This window comes from Varroa destructor, unplaced genomic scaffold, assembly GCF_002443255.2.
Source record: "Varroa destructor unplaced genomic scaffold, Vdes_3.0 BEIS01000003.1, whole genome shotgun sequence".
In the NCBI taxonomy this organism is placed as follows: Eukaryota; Metazoa; Arthropoda; class Arachnida; order Mesostigmata; family Varroidae; genus Varroa; species Varroa destructor.
This window is the reverse complement of record NW_019211456.1, coordinates 49,872,654-49,889,786: the sequence shown is the minus strand read 5'-3', so window position 1 is coordinate 49,889,786 and position 17,133 is coordinate 49,872,654. Positions and strand designations below refer to the sequence as shown.

Here is a 17,133-nt window from a genome sequence, read left to right as displayed (position 1 = left end):
TTTTACTATTAATATTCTATTTTGAAGGTTGTTTAATGTACTCTGAAATACAAAATACCTGATAACGTGGAAAGAAGTAAATGTGTCAGAGTGCAGTGACGCGTTCACAATGGAACATCTCAACACCTAAATAGAAATCACTGGAGAATGTTTCCCGCATATGACGACCGACGAGGTTGTTTCCATTACGCAAAAGCCCCTTCCCGCGTTTTATGATCGATGCGCCATTTTCCGGTGGGTAGTGCGCCACGTACCGTAAACCAGTCAACTGCTGATACCTAAAGTGGTACAAATAAATGGTGGACTACTAACCATCTGGTAGCGTTTCACAGTTTTTTGATGTAGATACTTGCATTTTGTAAGCCCCCTGCCAAAAATGGTGAGGCGTATTTGCAATGCTGACTGCTGTTTCGGGTAAACCACCGCTCTATACGAACGTGTGAGTAATGTCATCTTGTTATTACCCCGTCTTTAGTAAGCAAATGACCCAACAAAGCTGGCTTCTCTTCAGAGAAACAGTGTGTACGTTTAAGACTACAATCTTAGTCTAAGTACTTGTGACGGCATTACATAAACAATCAAAATCTACGAGAGTGTCGTTCACATCGTATTTTTTGCTGTGCCAAACATTTCATATCCTAATGACGAAGAGATTTCTACGCGTATTTACTCATACACAGTTTCACAAAATATTCATATAGACCCATTTGTTCAGCGGTTGAATGATGACAAGCTTAATACGCTAACAAAGACCGTATCACCCCCCCCCCCCTACTAGCTTATGACGAAAGTGTCCGAAATCAATGGCATATCAAAGCAACTAGTGTTGTAACTATTGTACTTGAATGATTTTCCTATATGAGCCTTTTCCCCTATAATTAATTATAAATTAAAATAAAATTATGATAATGGGGAAATCGTGCCGCATTTATGATTTCAAATTGACTACTGTTTCTATCAGTATTTACCGCAGTAATAGGAATAATGCAGAGTAAATGTTTGACGTCGTGAACTCTTGCTAGATAAAGCCTTTGACCATTCTGCTAATTTACCCAAGCACGTAAGACAGTGGAACTGTACCAATAATTTAACATCACCAACCATATTACAACATCGTAGGTAAAGCTCGTTTCTTTGTATTTCGGATTCTATGCCCGATATCGCCGTTAGGCAGCCGTCCATCAGACTGCTGGTTCCCAGCAGGCAAATACGTTACCCGCTAACTCGTCACGGGGACAAATGGAGTGCCTGACGGGGATGGCGGACTTAAAATTCGAAACGTAGAGATAAAGACCATCAACCAAAACATGTATAAATAGCGCACAGGCTGCTTCCAGTTGTTCAAATGTGGTCAGTTCTTGGTAAGAAACGTAGCAGTTCGACATATTGTAACCTTTTCATTGCAGTCATTTCAAGGCAGTGGGGGCATCTGGCTGATCAATGTGCACTTCTGAGGACGTTGTCATAGTAACTTTTCACAAATCTGCTTCAGACCTCAACGTTAGCAAGTAATAATAAAGGATTTGTGATAAAAAAAAAAAGGAAATAAAAGGTAAAAAAAGGTGAAAAATTACTTTTGATATTGCTACTTTTCCACATGATAATAGGGTTATCAAGGAAGCCCCAGGTAAACACTGTTGGCACTTTTTAATGCAGTACAGAAAGATGGTTTTAATGATCTGCCCAAGTAGAACTGTAGCTTAGGGTCCGCTCACATTCACATATCGTGAAATCATGGTTTCAGTCCGTAGTTTTCCAGGCGACAACTACATATCACGCGTCGAATTATCTTAGGAGATGTTCGAGATGAGCTTTTTATCAGAAGCATTAGTGAAACTTATGCGGAGAAAAGACGCTGATGGAGGGATTTTGACTACCAATCTTCGACGATGTCTTTCCACGCTCGACATCGCCTTCTTGGGTATCGGCAACATGCTTGGATCAGGTATGAAAAGCCATAGAGTTCGGTACAAACTAACAAGCAAGTTTAAACGTGGAAACGGCTGAATACCACTTTTGTTATTTGTTAGGTTTTGTTGTAGGCGTTTCGTAGTGGCCTGCAACATCCGTACTTATACGCGCCGCTATTTTTAGCTATAATTAGTAAATCGCGCTCACCTGCCCGATTAAGTGCACAGAATATAAGACCTCTTTATCCTGCTTCTATGCGAATCGACCGGATTGTCTAAATGTACGGTCCCTTCTATTTCAGGGGTATATATTCTTGCCCCCAATGTGGCTAATAAGTTAACGGGTCCTGCGATTGTACTGTCCTTTCTACTGGCTGGCATTGCTTCTCTTTTGGCTGCTTTAGCATACGCTGAATTCGGTGTTCGTTTTCCACGATCGGGCTCCGCTTACTCTTATACATACTTTGCTCTTGGAGAGATCCTCGCGTTCTTTGTGGGATGGAATCTTATCATGGAAAATGTGTTGTCTCTGGCAGTTGTTGGTATGTACACCGGCGCCATTAAAATTATTACAAATTATATCAATATTTAATTAAAAACTTGTAAATGTCGGCAAAATGCTAAGGGAAGCAATTTTTCGTATATACATATATATATAGATGTACATATGTTATGTAAAATAACACCATTGAAGGCACCATTATTTTCTATACCCTTATACCAGTTAAGATTTAAACGAAATTGAATAAAGCTCCTCCATTACTACTGGCTGCTTGATGTAGAGAGGAAGGCATAATTTCCCCCAATTGTTGACGGTTCACTCCAGCTTTAACCAAATGACCGAGGTATTTTTGCGTATATCAACTTCTAGTAATAACATCCGTACACCTCGTTATGAGTAGGCTTCAATTACAGCGAATAAGACTTCATTATTCATTCTTAAAGCGAGTCCCTTATGAGATTCATCTGAAAGCTGGGAAGTTCGCTCGCGGGAGTTTTTTCGAAGCAACAGTTCACAATGTTCTTAGTAGTAGAACCTTCCCTGAACACAAGATTTCTATGGCAAGCTACCTCCGCTGCTGTGATCTAAAGAACGACTGATATCTAGAGACTATTTGTTTTTTTTTTTTATTTTCGATGGCTCATTGAGACGGGCGTACTACAAGCCCGAGTGATGATATCTGAGCGTGCAATTTCAGCTTCAAATAGTGGAAGAGCGTTTCAAGCACGATAAAAAGCATCGTAAAACGTCGGCTTGAAGATGAATGTTTGTCGTGTTTGATACTAAGCTGTGTAACAGTTAAGAGTCCCGAAGTCAATTTGGCGCGCGCGCATTTATCTATTTTCAGGCCGAACATGCAGCGCCTACGCAAACTCGTTATCCAGGGGAATCATCGGTAATTTCACCGTTAACGTATTTGGATGGCTCACTGATAAACAAAATAGCTCGCTGTCGAAATATCCGGACGTACTCTCAGCCATTCTGTTGATTGCGTTTGTTCTTTTCATGTTACTAGGTGCTAAGGTAATCGCTTATCTATTTAATTTAATCTTAAATCAATGAGCCTTAATGTGCCATAGATTCAATATTTACACAGTAAACATTTGACGAACGTCTAATTATACTATCGCAATCGACTTTCACCAGAATGCACAGATTATCATTACGAAAATGCGTTCATTGGCACTTCCACCATCGCTACCGAGATATTCGCTTTTTCTAAATACTGCCAGACGAAGTAAATGAACTACACCTGCCGCTACGCCCTAACATACATGAATAGATTAACTACGTATGAAACATAAATTAGATTTTCGAATTGTGATAATGCTACAGTCACAAACGGGCTTCACTAGTTAGGATAAAATAGGTTTGTTGCGAAATATTGTCTGAATGTATCTATTTCTACTGCTCGTTTTCAGCAAACATCATGGCTAAACAATACTCTTGTCGTTGTCAATGTCATAGTAATGGCCATTATCTTTGGGGTTGGTGTCTTTCACGCCGACTTCTCTAACTGGCAGTACCATTGCGGCGACCACAAGCCCGATGGCTTTATCAGCGGTTTTCTTCCACACGGCTGGTCTGGAGTACTTTCTGTACGTTAGATGTAATTCTGAGTTTTCCTTAATATCGTTATTAAGCCTAATTCTGTACGGCTTTTCGACACCGTCAAGTTTCAACCGTCTTCGTTCCATTTGCGACAACCTAGTAGCTCAGATTTACTGCACGTGTCATACTTTGACTCGGAAGAGTATCTCCGCTACTGAGAAATGGTGATGTTTTTGAGATATTCTCTGGGGCTAAGAATACGTTATAGTATTATTGCTGCATATTCCTAAAGATCGAAATTCATTAGCATAATATAAATAATTTCCATAGCGACTAAACACAATATACCCTTAGATGATTGAATTAATGCCACATTTTAGTAATTTTTTTAGGGTTAATGACAAATACTACTTTATTTACATTCATTCATGTTTTTTTTTACATGCCAATGCAAATTCGGTCCTAAGAGTATCCTGCTCTTACGAATGATTTTTGGCAAAGAAATTACAGAATCCTTATTGTACTGTCGTATTTGAAGTATAAAAAATTTTGATGAAAATCTGCTCACACATGAAATGAAGTCAATAGGACTAATGCTAACTGTAGAGATAGATTTTTACTTTACTTATAAAACCTAGGTGCTTTTGTTGCAGAGCACGTGCGCCAACTGATTAATACGTAGAAACACTAACTTTTAAAAACTTACAGCACTAACGCCACAGAAACGGACGTTTTGGGACAATTTTTGGGTCGTTTAGCAATTAACAGGCAAAAGAATCCTTTCTGCTTTCACAGAAAAGTGCGATCTCTTTGGTTCGTTCGCCTTTCTAAAATTAAATCATGCTTGCCATTCTCCGGAAAGCGTTTTTGAATTCCTTTTTCGTTATTTTTTTAATTGTTTGCTTTATTGATATTCCATACCAAAAAACACGCATATATAACCCCCGTAATCACAGTACATCTATTTCTAGAAACTCGAGACAACTTGAATTAAAAGTTCAAAGGCCAATTGTCGAAGTAGAAGCCCCGAAGTCCACGGAGCAATCGCGGGATGAAAAGTCGCGAACTAACTCCGAACAATCAAATGTGCTATTCTTCAATACTAAATACATAGATACATTATACTCGTTGCAATTTGTAAGGGCAGAGTCGTACTCACTTGTTTGTAACTGTAGAAGCGCCCCATTCAGTCAGCACTTGGGTTCGATGTGAAGTAGCTGTTTCGTCTGCGTACATTATGTCTGTCTGTACGTGTGCATTAGGCGTGTGCCAAGTGTTTTTTTGCCTACGTTGGCTTTGACAGCATCGCGGCAGCCGGTGAAGAAGCGAGGAACCCTGGAAAGTCAATTCCGATCGCCACCCTTATGGCCATGTCTGTAGTTTCTGTCGTTTACATCTCGGTGTCTGGAGTTCTCACGCTTATGCTGCCATACTATGACATAAACACGGAAGCAGGTGAGCGATTTCAGCTAAAAGCCAAAACCACTAAATAGAAGATGACGACTCATGAGTAAGATGCTACCGATAGGATCGAGTTTATCGAGGTCATAGGGATTAGAAAGTTGAATGGACGCGTCTAACGGAACACAACGTTTTCATGGCAGGTATACCAGATGCCCTTAAGCATTACGACGCATACTGGGCTGTGTATATGGTCTCTGGGGGCGCCATTGCTAGTATGGTCACGGTTATCATGGGAACCATATTTGCAGTATCTCGAGTAATGTACGCTATGGCTGAAGATGGTCTACTACCAGCTATTTTCTGCTCCGTTTGCCGAAAGGTAGTATGCCGAAGTTTACATTGACTATAACGTAGTTACGGTAGGTGATCACTGCCCATTGTTGAAGTCAAAGAGGGACGAATGCAGGACATTTTTGACACGTGTCACACGCGTAAAATGGGAAAAAGCCGACAAGTCTGCTACTATAAGTGCGTTGCAGTGAGCAGCGATACACAGCTTTACCTCATTCAACAAATCAATGTTACGAGGCTTACATGCTGCACTGCCGTAAAGCACTAGTTCGGACGGCTGTCTCCTAGTACAAAATAAATCATGTTCATTATTATGAATCGTTGTGAATCTAGACTATCGCGTATTCATAGGTTTTAGAGGCAAACGTGTTTAAACTATACCGTCGTAGAAATTTTTCGCAAGAAATACATTTTCTATAAATCCCAAAAGTATCCATCGTGTGCATTATACTTGGTTCTAATCACGACTGTATTAAATCAATGAATATGGCCTTTGGTTTTATTTTGTGCTAACTTAATTTGCGCTGTATATAGCATTTAGTATGGGCGTCTTTTCAACTTCCATATTTACACCCTCAAAGAGCTCGCAAGTACTGCATGCCATACGAAGTTTTTATTTATTCTACAGGTTCCGTTCGTTTCGATGATCACATCTACGTTTGTCGCGGCAATTTTGGCTGTCTTTTTCGATACCGACGCCATCATTGAAATGCTTTCCATAGGAACGCTCTTTGCATATCTGATCATAGCGTTTGGTGTGGTTATCGTGCGATATTCACCAACGAAGGTGCACGCTAAGGTATATAGTCATTCATATCTCCAGTTTTGGCTAGTTGTCTCCTATTCTGATAGTCCTGTATATATTGAAACGACAAATATATGCGTAACCATTTACGGTAGACCCGTCATTTATATTTTAATTAGTAGAGATTCAAATGCTACCCGAAAGGCTACATAGGTTCCTTGAGAACTGCGTTTTACAAGTCGTTGGAGCGGACATCCCCCTTTAATGAAGCATAGGGCAATCTAGACGACGGAATAATAGTCACTTGAATAAAACTTTGGTGAAAGTACTTCGGAATCCGTGAGTTCAAGAGTTTGCTTATATGATGAGGTCAATTATAGCATACGACCATTATTTAGACGAGAACAGAGACGAGAACAGGACTATGTTTTTGCATGCATAAAGGTCGACTTGCCAATGACACAGCGTAACAGCAGACCATCTAGTTCAACGTTACTAATTCAATAGGAATAACAATATTTCAGGGTGAAATAGGCCCGCGAGTGACGCTACGAGTATGGGCAGCGTCATCCTTGTACTCTCTGTATCCATCTCGAATGTCTCATAAAACTCTCATCGTTATCACGCTAGCTCTAGCTACATTTTTTGCTTTCGCATTCGGCTTCTCGGTGAACGTCAAAGGAACTCCATGGGACGGACAGGTAAAGGTTATCCCTAGCAGAACCCTTGTGCTATGACAATTGGTCTAAGTCTCGTTATGTTATCCGTCCACTCAGTGATCCCTATTTTTGTACATACAATTCGCTCAACGCACTATCGTGCATTGCTACATAGAACATGATTTGTTCAGTTATGAATTTAACCAGATAATTAGATTTATATTCTTTATTAGATCAAATTTGTATGATCATATCGGGAAAATCAACTCCAAACAAAAGAAATGGCCTCAGATTGCAGAAGCTTATTTTTATGTGTCTTTGTTGTTGTAATTTATAGATCGGGCTTACTGTGGTGTGTGGATCTATGATTTTAGTGGCAGTGGCATATATCTATCCGCTCAAGGAGCTTCTCGACGACGAAAACTACACGGTGAGGGTAGTTAAATTCGCTTGCTGCATTTCCTCACACTAAGTTCTTATTGCATTGGGCGATTCGATAAGTTCGTAGCGTACTTGAAATTAATTCATGTATTCAAAGTTAGGCGAGGAGGAGCATTTTCTGTTTGACTTAACGTAGATTCCCAAAGGTAGAGATCTTAAGAGGGTATTTAAGGTGTTAAGGGCTGAAGTCTTGTTTGTAAAAAGGAGTGTAACCCAAACATGTAAAGAAGTTTGCTAAGTGCGGGAACCCAGTACTAGCGCCGATTACATGGTCAGAAAGTGATCCACTAGTTTTCGCTAAGCCCACCTTTCATTATAACATGATGGAAGGTGGTTTTAGCATCAAAGGGAAGGCCTGTGGTGCTCAGTCCTCTGACTATGAAAATACAGAAATTCCCATTATGTTTCCACCAAGGTCCACCTCCATCAGGTTGCAGAAAACAAAGGAAGATTCAACTAGATTCGACCGTTCAGAAATATTTAACAAGCAATGTTTAGGTCAATAGAAGAGGCATCTGAGTTTCTCATGACGTCAATCAGCGCAGATCGTGGTCGAAGCATGGTAGTGTTCCTTAGACAAGGCTTAAAGCCGTTTATAAACTTCTTCCGAATAACCAAACTTTTACCTCAGTTAAGTACTATGGATAATTAGCTGTCGGTATGCATCCGAGAAAAACGTTCGGCTAGGGCAAAGAAAGGGTCATGTTTCGTTACTTCGATGACGACCTTTTCCGATCGTTGCAGAATTCTCTTAATGGGAAAAATGTTGTGCCTTTAAATGGTGCAAAAAGCCATATTGACCAGTTTATCACAAATAACGATATTCACTTCTTAAGAGATAGAATTGATAAGCCATCTAAGAGATGGCCGGCCATCATCGATAGTAGTGACCAGCATACTACTGACTGAAATCATCAGGGCAGAAAATGACTTCGTACAACGTTAGGTAATACTCCGCTGCGAGTTTCCGAAATTAGCCAAGATACTTGTAATAACCACGCTTTCCAGCGAGTCACTTTACGATCAGACGTTCGAACGTGGTGACACCGCTTTGTGGACAGCCGCCTACTAACCTTAACTTACAGTTTTTTTTAATTCTGTACTACTATAGATTTTCGATTTATGTTAGTTGTGTTATATTTCTACATATAATAGTTCCAGATGCCGTTAATGCCTCTTCTGCCAGTTATCAGTATGAGCTTGAATGCTTTCCTCATGACGACAATGGAAGCGGTGACATGGTACCGATTCATAGTATGGCTTGTCTTGGGTGCCACGGTCTACTTCGCCAACGGCTACCGTTACAGTAAGCTGAACCAGGTTCAACTTAAAGAGAAGTTGGACCATAGCTAGATTTGACAGCGATCATATACGTTTACTGTCACCACAAAAGAACAAAGATTTTTTGGTAGTATAAAAGACAAGGTGCGTTACTTAAGATACCTTTACTCATGCTGCCACAGGTCATTTGTACATAAGAGCGACACATGTCATGTTGAAACATTCATAACACACGAAATATAACATTTTCATCGTGATAATAAAAAAAAAACGTCTTCTTTCTTTGGAGAAAACGGTGACCAAACATAGCAACTTTACGAAATTTTTCATTTCACCTATGTAACGCAATTACGGTATTCGTCGAGATATTCTTCAATCGAAAAACACATTTATATGATCCTTAACAAGACACTGCCCTCAAGGCTCTTGTTTGTGATTACCCATCAAAGCTATTACTAGTTATTGTATCCACTTGATTCTAATGTATTCTGTACTGTGCGTTTGTATAGGAAACTGAAAGCTCAAGTATTACTTGTTTGGAATTTCGGTTTGTATGGTTATCTTTGGCACTTCTTGACTTACCACTGGTAATTCACTGCTTCCCTTATGCAGAAAAATCGTCTCCATTTAATTATTGCTTTTTCTGCTTAGATCGAAAGAAAAAATTTTCTTCGATGCTGTAGCAATGTAAACAATACCAAGCCCGAGTTAATTAGAAAATTAGCCTGTGGCCTGTTACAATATAGGCTTAGTGAAGTCATGACTGCAGATGTTTGCGCGCCACGTTCCATGGGCGTATTCGTCGAATCGAACGAGTAAACGTGCCACAGTGGAAAACGTATACATGTTGACCAGCCGTATTGTTAAAGAGTGGTTGTACCCTATTGATACTTGTACTGCTACATACATTCAATTTCTTCGCCATATCGGGACTATCACATGGCAGTTTTGCTTCATTTACAGATACTTCTTATCTCGCAAATCATCTCTTCGACGCAGAAAATGTTGTTAAAAAGTACGCAACATTCAATTATTGTCATTATATTGATAGTAAACGCGGTTTTATTATTGTGTCGTTCAGCCTTCCACGGTGAACTTAGTATTCTGTCGGGTCCATCAGTCATTTTGTCGTTATGATTTGGAACAAAGTCAAATAAAGCTCTAACGCTATCACACTCACGATTCATCGATGGTGTGATAGTATTATGATATAGAAGTTAACAGTAACACAAAAAAACGAAAACGATACAACTTTAAAGTGCGCTTACGTCATATCCGGTTGACTAGATTAAGTTAGCCAAACCTTCTCCTAAATAGGGTAGCGCCAAATCGCTGGCGGATTCCTAAACGGCTCGCAGTCAATTACAAGAGGAAAAGGATCAAGTCAAAACGTATCAAAGGCGAAGTTTCGAAGATGTCGATATCGAAAAGATGCAAACGTAATATTGACGTGCCAATTCCTTGGCTATTTCCTAATATGTCTACTTTAAGCAGCTCATCCCTATCGACACTGAACACACAAGCTTACGTGGACACAAGCTGTAATTCGAAGAAATGCATCGTCTCAGTTCGAAGCAGTTGAAGTTCCACACCAGAAAAGCCATAATGAATGTTCCAGTTATTCCCTATCAATGGAATGGCAGTAAGCGAAAGCCTTAAGCACGAATTTCACAGTGCCAAGCGCGTGCTCTACACTGAAGACGGTTTAATACTGTCATAGGACATGGAAAATCTCACATACGCAATACCACAAAATCTCAACCCTTATCTTAAGCTAGAACCTTTGTTTTAGATTATGATATTACAAGTTTTAGCTGTACTAATATAACATCATCAAATCTGCCATCATCCTTAGCTCGTTTGTATTAAGTATTCTATGGATCACAGATCTTACGAAAGCGGCACATCCTGTTGAATCGTCACCTTTGATACCTACAGGCCGGTACATCCTACGAATAATTAGCTCACCAAAAAGATTTATGATGTTCACCGTTTGTGGTACATACTCTCCTAGGAATATGCATTCTCTCGACCGTAGAAGCAGGCTAAAAAACTGCTCCGCAGATTGTCTGATTATTCTCACAGTTGATGGTACGTAATTTAGAAAAGTTAACTTTTGACTAAATGTTCTACTAGAAGTGATGACATGTGTATACTGAAGCGCCACGGAGCTCTGCTTCATCAACCCCGAATACTACATTTCTATTTCGCGCATGCGCTGCACGTGCAAACTCTGTATCACAGAATGGGACCAAAAAAATTTACCATCAGCATCTTTGAAACGTTCTAAGATTCGAGGGATAGCTATTCCGCTAACCACCTGGATGTCTTACCTGTCATTATGTTATGTTTCTTTTTTCCTCACGCGGCTTGTGGCAAAGATTTTCTGCCATGAATCCCAATTCTGATAGTTTTTTTTGTTGTTGATAAAGCTGCGAGCTTCGCTCTGTTATACATCGCTTGTAGCGTGGCTATGATGCAACAACAAACCTGTCATCATTTCACAGTATATCCTAGGTCTTACCGGAAAAATGACTCTGTTACACATTTCGTTGAATGCAAGTATTGCCCAAATGTCAAAGCAGATGGTACAAAAATATCATGCTCTGTCTATAGAACACATCTCGACGCCGCCTCAATGACGCCCTCGTCGTCGTAGGTCTTTTTATAGTGTTAACTTTGCTCATCATCAGCGAAATCTCTACTAGCTTATTCAATTAGGAAATACGCTTCGAAAAAGACGATCCCGAAAAAAAAGGGATTTTTTGACGGTTGGCTACCACACGGCTGGTCTAATGCCTTAATTGTGTGTGTTACACAGCCATTTTTATATATATATGATTAAAATCTTATCATCTTTGGACCTTTTGTGACCGCCTTAATCTTTCTTCGTCATGTAAATAATCGAAAACTTGTTTTCGTAACTCGGGGAAGATTGGTACAATTTATCATAATTGCACGTGATACGTGTTCACCCATATCGCTGGGACAGTGTATATATTGCATTCAGTCACTAAAAGATATTTGGACGCTAATTAAGTAAATCAGACAAGATCAAGGAGATCGTACCAACAAGACTAAAAAGATCACGTTCGGTTTTATAAGACACCGCAAGGTAATGTCAATAGCACCGCTCGCTAACGATAAGTCCAATTTTCAGGCATGTATTTAGTTTTTATTATTTAAAAGTTGTGGCAGTTGGTGAGAAAACACAAACCCCACGAAAAAAGATTCTAATTGTAACGTTGATAACAATAACCGTTGTATCATCAAGCGTCTTCGTATCAGTGGCGTATGCTTATTCTGATGGAGCCCTATTATAAACTTAACTCTGAATGAAGTACCTACATCAGCATAAGATCACTAACGAAGAGCCGAACTTATTGTGTCGCTAGGGCAGCGTAAGCCGGTGTGATTTTCATTTTTAAAATCAACTGTTTTAAATACTCAGCATTTTAAGATAGTATTTTTTTCACTTATTGATTGTTATTAAAGTTGTATTGATGTTTGAGTCTTGTTCGCGCTAGCATGCGGTACATTAGGTAATCCTCGCATATTTTGTGAAACAGGGAGAGAAGGTAAAGCAAAAACATAGCAGACAGAAAAACAAATACACACATGAACGATTTCTCGTTTCCGGCCAGGCATCGTTCCCGATGAACTTCGTTACCGCGAAATGTATTGATACAAGTAGATAGGATCCGGAGGTTCTATAGCCAGTATGGTCGCATTCATCAAGAAAGCCATCTTTTCCATATTCAAAATCATGTTCAAGCGGCAGAGAACGGTTTGCTTCTTCCGATATTCCAATTCACTATTCAGCAAATAACGAATAAGACTGCGCTTCTGTTACTCGCCGTAGTGGGAAGCATAGTTGTCAGATGACAGCGATGCCGCAAAAAATGTGCTTATTTTTTCGTGCCTATTTCGTATTCGCTAGGCTAATCAATACATATTTCAATGTATGTCTGCTACAAATACGCAACATTTTAACTGTTCAGTTTAGAGAACTCAGCGTTGTTTTCTCAGAGAGTTAACACACTCCGGTCAATCTAAACATACATTAATATATTCCATTCATCTTCATGAACCTCCGTGAACATTGACCATTTTTCGAAATGAAAACACTATCACGAGATGCCCTTCACTGGAGCTCCTTTTACTTATTTCAGTATTTCAATTATTTCGGCTTACGGTGTAGTAGTCATCAGACATTCGTTGTCTGACCGATAACCGGAAACAGTAGTACGCGTTAAAGTCGCTCATGTACGAATCAGCTGGAACCTTTAACATAATTGATTATTTTATTGAAATGTCTTTTGAGGAAAAGTCGTTTATGCCCTTATCTAACTTGAGCTTTTATTAGGTGTAAGTGAAACCTAAACTTTAGGCCCTGTTATAAAAAATATCGTTATGGTCAATAAGGATAGTTAATGGTCCAAGAAGAGAGCTGTTATATAGTTCAACCGACTGCCTATTCCTATAGAAATATTTTAATACATGGGATACAAAAACAGCGTATATACATTTGTTTTTGTCGTGTATACGGTTAGCCATTCGCGGACTGTGCGACTTTATTATCGCATTGTTGTTTTTCTATATAGAGGCGCTCGAAAAACTGCTTAAGGATAACAGCTATCAGGTAACTTATTAACTTGACGTTCTTTTGAGGGTCAAAAGCCAAATTCCTGCTGAACAAAAGTGTTATCAAAATACTTGTTTGCCCAAAAAAACTTCATTACGTTTTTAACGGTACGAAAAAGTATTGAGAACTAAGCAAACTGGCAGAATTTTCATATTATATCTAAGTATAATTCATTTAGTGGTATATAAAACAAATAACAACTTGATCAGCATAGTAAAGACTCGTTTGAAAAAAGAAGCATGTACTCTTGAGCGTACATCAGATTCGAAGCTGTGACGGTATGATAACCCCTTCTTGTTGCAATGTATTAAAATCAAACGTATGTATTGTTCAAAGTTTCAAAGTAATACAAGTTTACATATATAGCTGTATATACGAACTTTCTTGAATTGAAAAAATATCACTAACGTTTGGGTACCATTGCCACAAGACTAGCATGGTACTGGACATAATCACTGAATTTATTTGAGCTTTCACATATGCCATTCGCGCCTTTGCTAGCTGTCCTCAGTATGTTTTCGAACGCCTTTCAAATGATTTCTTTCAATGAAATTGGTTACACAGTACTATTTTCTGGTAGGGCTATTTATTGAGTTGATTATCTATTTCGTACATAACCTTCAAAATAGCAGGCTGACTTTGAGGCCAACCCGGCACAACTGTAGCAGCTCCGCTGTCCTTTTCCACGAATGAGTGTATATCAAAAAAATTTGCAAACATGCTTGTTTAATCGGCCCTGCCTTAACGTACTCTGTTGTTATTTTACCGTAGATAAAACAGCTTGATGCGTAAGGCATTAACATATAAATATATGATATGATCCTATATACCTTGGCCATGCAGCACAAATGTTAGGTGATTGGTGCTTTCTATAATTATAATTAAATAAACATATGGTGGTCCTTATAAAATAAATCCTAATTTTTTTTATGTTGCGTGTTTTAAAGATAGCCTTCGTCACATTGAATGTAGAAAGTCAATACGCGTAAAAAGTTGTATGCGCTTAAACATATAACAAGAGCAATTTTTGCAGTGTTGACACGGGTCAATGCATCTTAAGTATATCTAACAGATAAGAAATTGATTTGTATGAAATGCCTACTCTGTAGTTATTGCCATTATTTATAGTAGGAAAGTCAGCACCATCCTACCAAAACTTGTCCAACTTTCTTGTCCGAATATGCAATGCAATAATGCAAAGGCACAATTATTATGCTGAAAAAATGAAAAGAAAAAATACAAAAATAAAAGTATTTTTTAATTCAGAGGTAGTCCGTTCGTACATCGTAGCTAATCAATGTTATTCTTAAACATTAAATATTGATTATATTGCCTCGATGTAAAAATGTAAGGGTTTATGCAGTCGATTAGGTTGGCGTTCGCCACAAACTTACGGTATCGAGTAATCTGAATTTCGAAGTTGATATGAGGGCCTGTTCTTAAGTAAAGGCTGTTTCCAACATTTTCTTATGGCAGTTTCTTCATATTAAAACTACTATCGTTCCCTCTTTAGTAGAAAGTGATGTAAATCCAAATAATAATCTTCTTTTAAAATCTAATACCTGTATCCTGTACGTCAAAATGGTCAATTCGAATTTACGCGCTCTAAACTGACATGCATGACGTATAACAGCAAGTATGCACTGTTTAGAAATCGTCTCTGGCAGCAAATACTGCAACAAGTTCTATGTGTCCAAAATTAGCAGCTATTTATCAAGTGTTTGCCCCCTTTAGAATTCGTTAAAAGGTCCTAAACATATTAGGCTCGTTGCTTTATGTTAATTCGGAATACAACTCTGATGTCAAAAATATAACTAAAAAGTTTTAGCACCAGAAAACATTGAGGGGCGAACCCCATTTCAGGTCCTACAATTGTCTAGCGGGCCAAAAAGTGCGAGGCTTTCTCTGGACGAAAAACAAACCTTGGGACTTCCATCATGGGATGGAAGATACTTGTTGGCAACCAAAAAGCTACGTATCAAGAGCTTCGACGGAAATAATATGCCCGTAATTTGACTTTAATGAAAACATGTATAAAAAATTCTAAATCTAACTTGGGGAATCATAACCAACAAGAAAAAGTCGTGTGCTGCATTCTTTCCGTTACTAATGAGCATGATATACATCGACTTACGGAAATATCCTGAAAGAGGCTTAGTTCAACTACGGCGTCACCAAGATGGAACTTCCAGTTTAATAACAGTACAAATATGCTTATGGCCAAAACAAGCATGTTTTATAGGTCGTCATAAACGCTAAAAAAGTTGGGTCGACGTAGCTAACCAAAGCTAGTTGATGGTTTTATTTCATTTGTACATTCGTTGTTTCTGTGATGGTGTAGTAATAACGTGCTTATCGGCTACGTTTAGGAACGCGAGGCGGTCTATGTTTGAAATCGGTCACAAACACACCCCGTTTTTTGCTGAAAGCCAGCCGTTTGAGGCCATTAACAGGCGTAGGCCTGGAAACATTTATTTGCACACTTGTGTGCATTTGCATAGGACCTTTCCATAAATTCGAACAGTGTCTTACCACTGCCCCAATAACAATATCGGTGGCTGGGCCATCATGTTGGTAAACAGCTGCGTTCCGTTCGTCGAATGAACAACCTCTTTATGTAGTATTCCAGCGACAACAAACGGCCTCCGTTTGGTTAAAAGGACAAATCGTACAAAAAGGCACCACATACAACTGGCTCACTTCGGCCGCTATAACTCAGTCAGCGTTGTAACGGCCGAAGTAACGTTCACCGACCGCTGCTCATCACTCTTTCTGCAGTTACAATGACGATTACCATCTGTACTGTTTTGTTGTTCATACAACAATAATTAGCTATACACTGATTAGCGAAGAAAATCGTAGCACTAATCTGCAGAGTTCAATTAAATACGTACGAGAATTATCGTGGTTGTCGTTATATGCAACAGCCATGTGGCCCTGGAGCCATGGCCTTAAATGTCGTTGGCGTTATTGAATAGGAAGCGCTATTATCGTCGCTTTTCTCACGCTCTCTAAATGTATTTAGATATACAAAAATGATAATTATTTGATCTCCTCTCATTGTGAGTTTTCAATAGGTTCCAAGATCGATCCTCTATGAAAAAAGGATACCGGTTGGTCAAGGAAACAAACCCTGGACACGGACTCGCATAAAAAGATGGCCCACGGTAATAACTACAACTTTGCACATACACCTTTAATAATTAACGATTTCCAAAACGGGTTTTATAATAAATATAGTTAGTAAATAATAATAATAAACTTTTTCAAGAACGATATACGGATCAAATTTAGTATGCGTGTATCTGATAAAAAATTTTACCAATGTATATGAACAACAAACGAATAGCAGCGGTAATCGGGGTTAAACAACTTAAAAATTCAGCCTGCCTCGTTCGTCTAAAGTAATCGAAATGAGTCATGAAGGCAGTATTCTGTTAAAACATATGTATACTATTCGCTTTAACTCGCCTAGAAAGTATCAAGTCTGTTTAGTCTCCCGTAAATTTTCATTGAACAATAATGATTAGGCGATAAAGTATTAACATCTTTATAACCATTTATAATTATAGCGTTATATAATTATATAAATAGGCGTTATATAATTTTGTTTTATTTGCTGACATGATTTTTTATGTTAAATA

At 38.8% G+C, this 17,133-nt stretch overlaps 1 protein-coding gene across 7 annotated transcripts; it reads left to right on the top strand.

The window, feature by feature from the left end:
- Positions 1 to 219: 219 nt before the first annotated feature.
- LOC111247186 (cationic amino acid transporter 4-like) lies at positions 220 to 16,704 on the top strand. Of its 7 annotated transcripts, none has more exons than XM_086982783.1 (12): positions 220 to 439; positions 1,407 to 1,552; positions 1,752 to 1,945; positions 2,213 to 2,452; positions 3,260 to 3,435; positions 3,834 to 4,010; positions 5,226 to 5,418; positions 5,568 to 5,746; positions 6,347 to 6,517; positions 6,988 to 7,164; positions 7,460 to 7,552; positions 16,567 to 16,704. In XM_086982783.1, the coding sequence occupies exons 3-12, from the start codon at positions 1,798 to 1,800 to the stop codon at positions 16,687 to 16,689; spliced, it is 1,677 nt and encodes a 558-aa protein (XP_086838909.1). In that variant the 5' UTR covers positions 220 to 439; positions 1,407 to 1,552; positions 1,752 to 1,797; the 3' UTR covers positions 16,690 to 16,704. The 7 variants fall into 7 exon arrangements, with proteins under 7 accessions (XP_086838909.1, XP_086838908.1, XP_022653568.1 ...); XM_086982782.1 differs by lacking the exon at positions 16,567 to 16,704 and adding an exon at positions 8,725 to 9,156 and having other exon boundaries at positions 222 to 439; XM_022797833.2 differs by lacking the exon at positions 16,567 to 16,704 and adding an exon at positions 8,719 to 9,156 and having other exon boundaries at positions 223 to 439.
- The last annotated feature ends 429 nt before the right edge of the window (positions 16,705 to 17,133 follow it).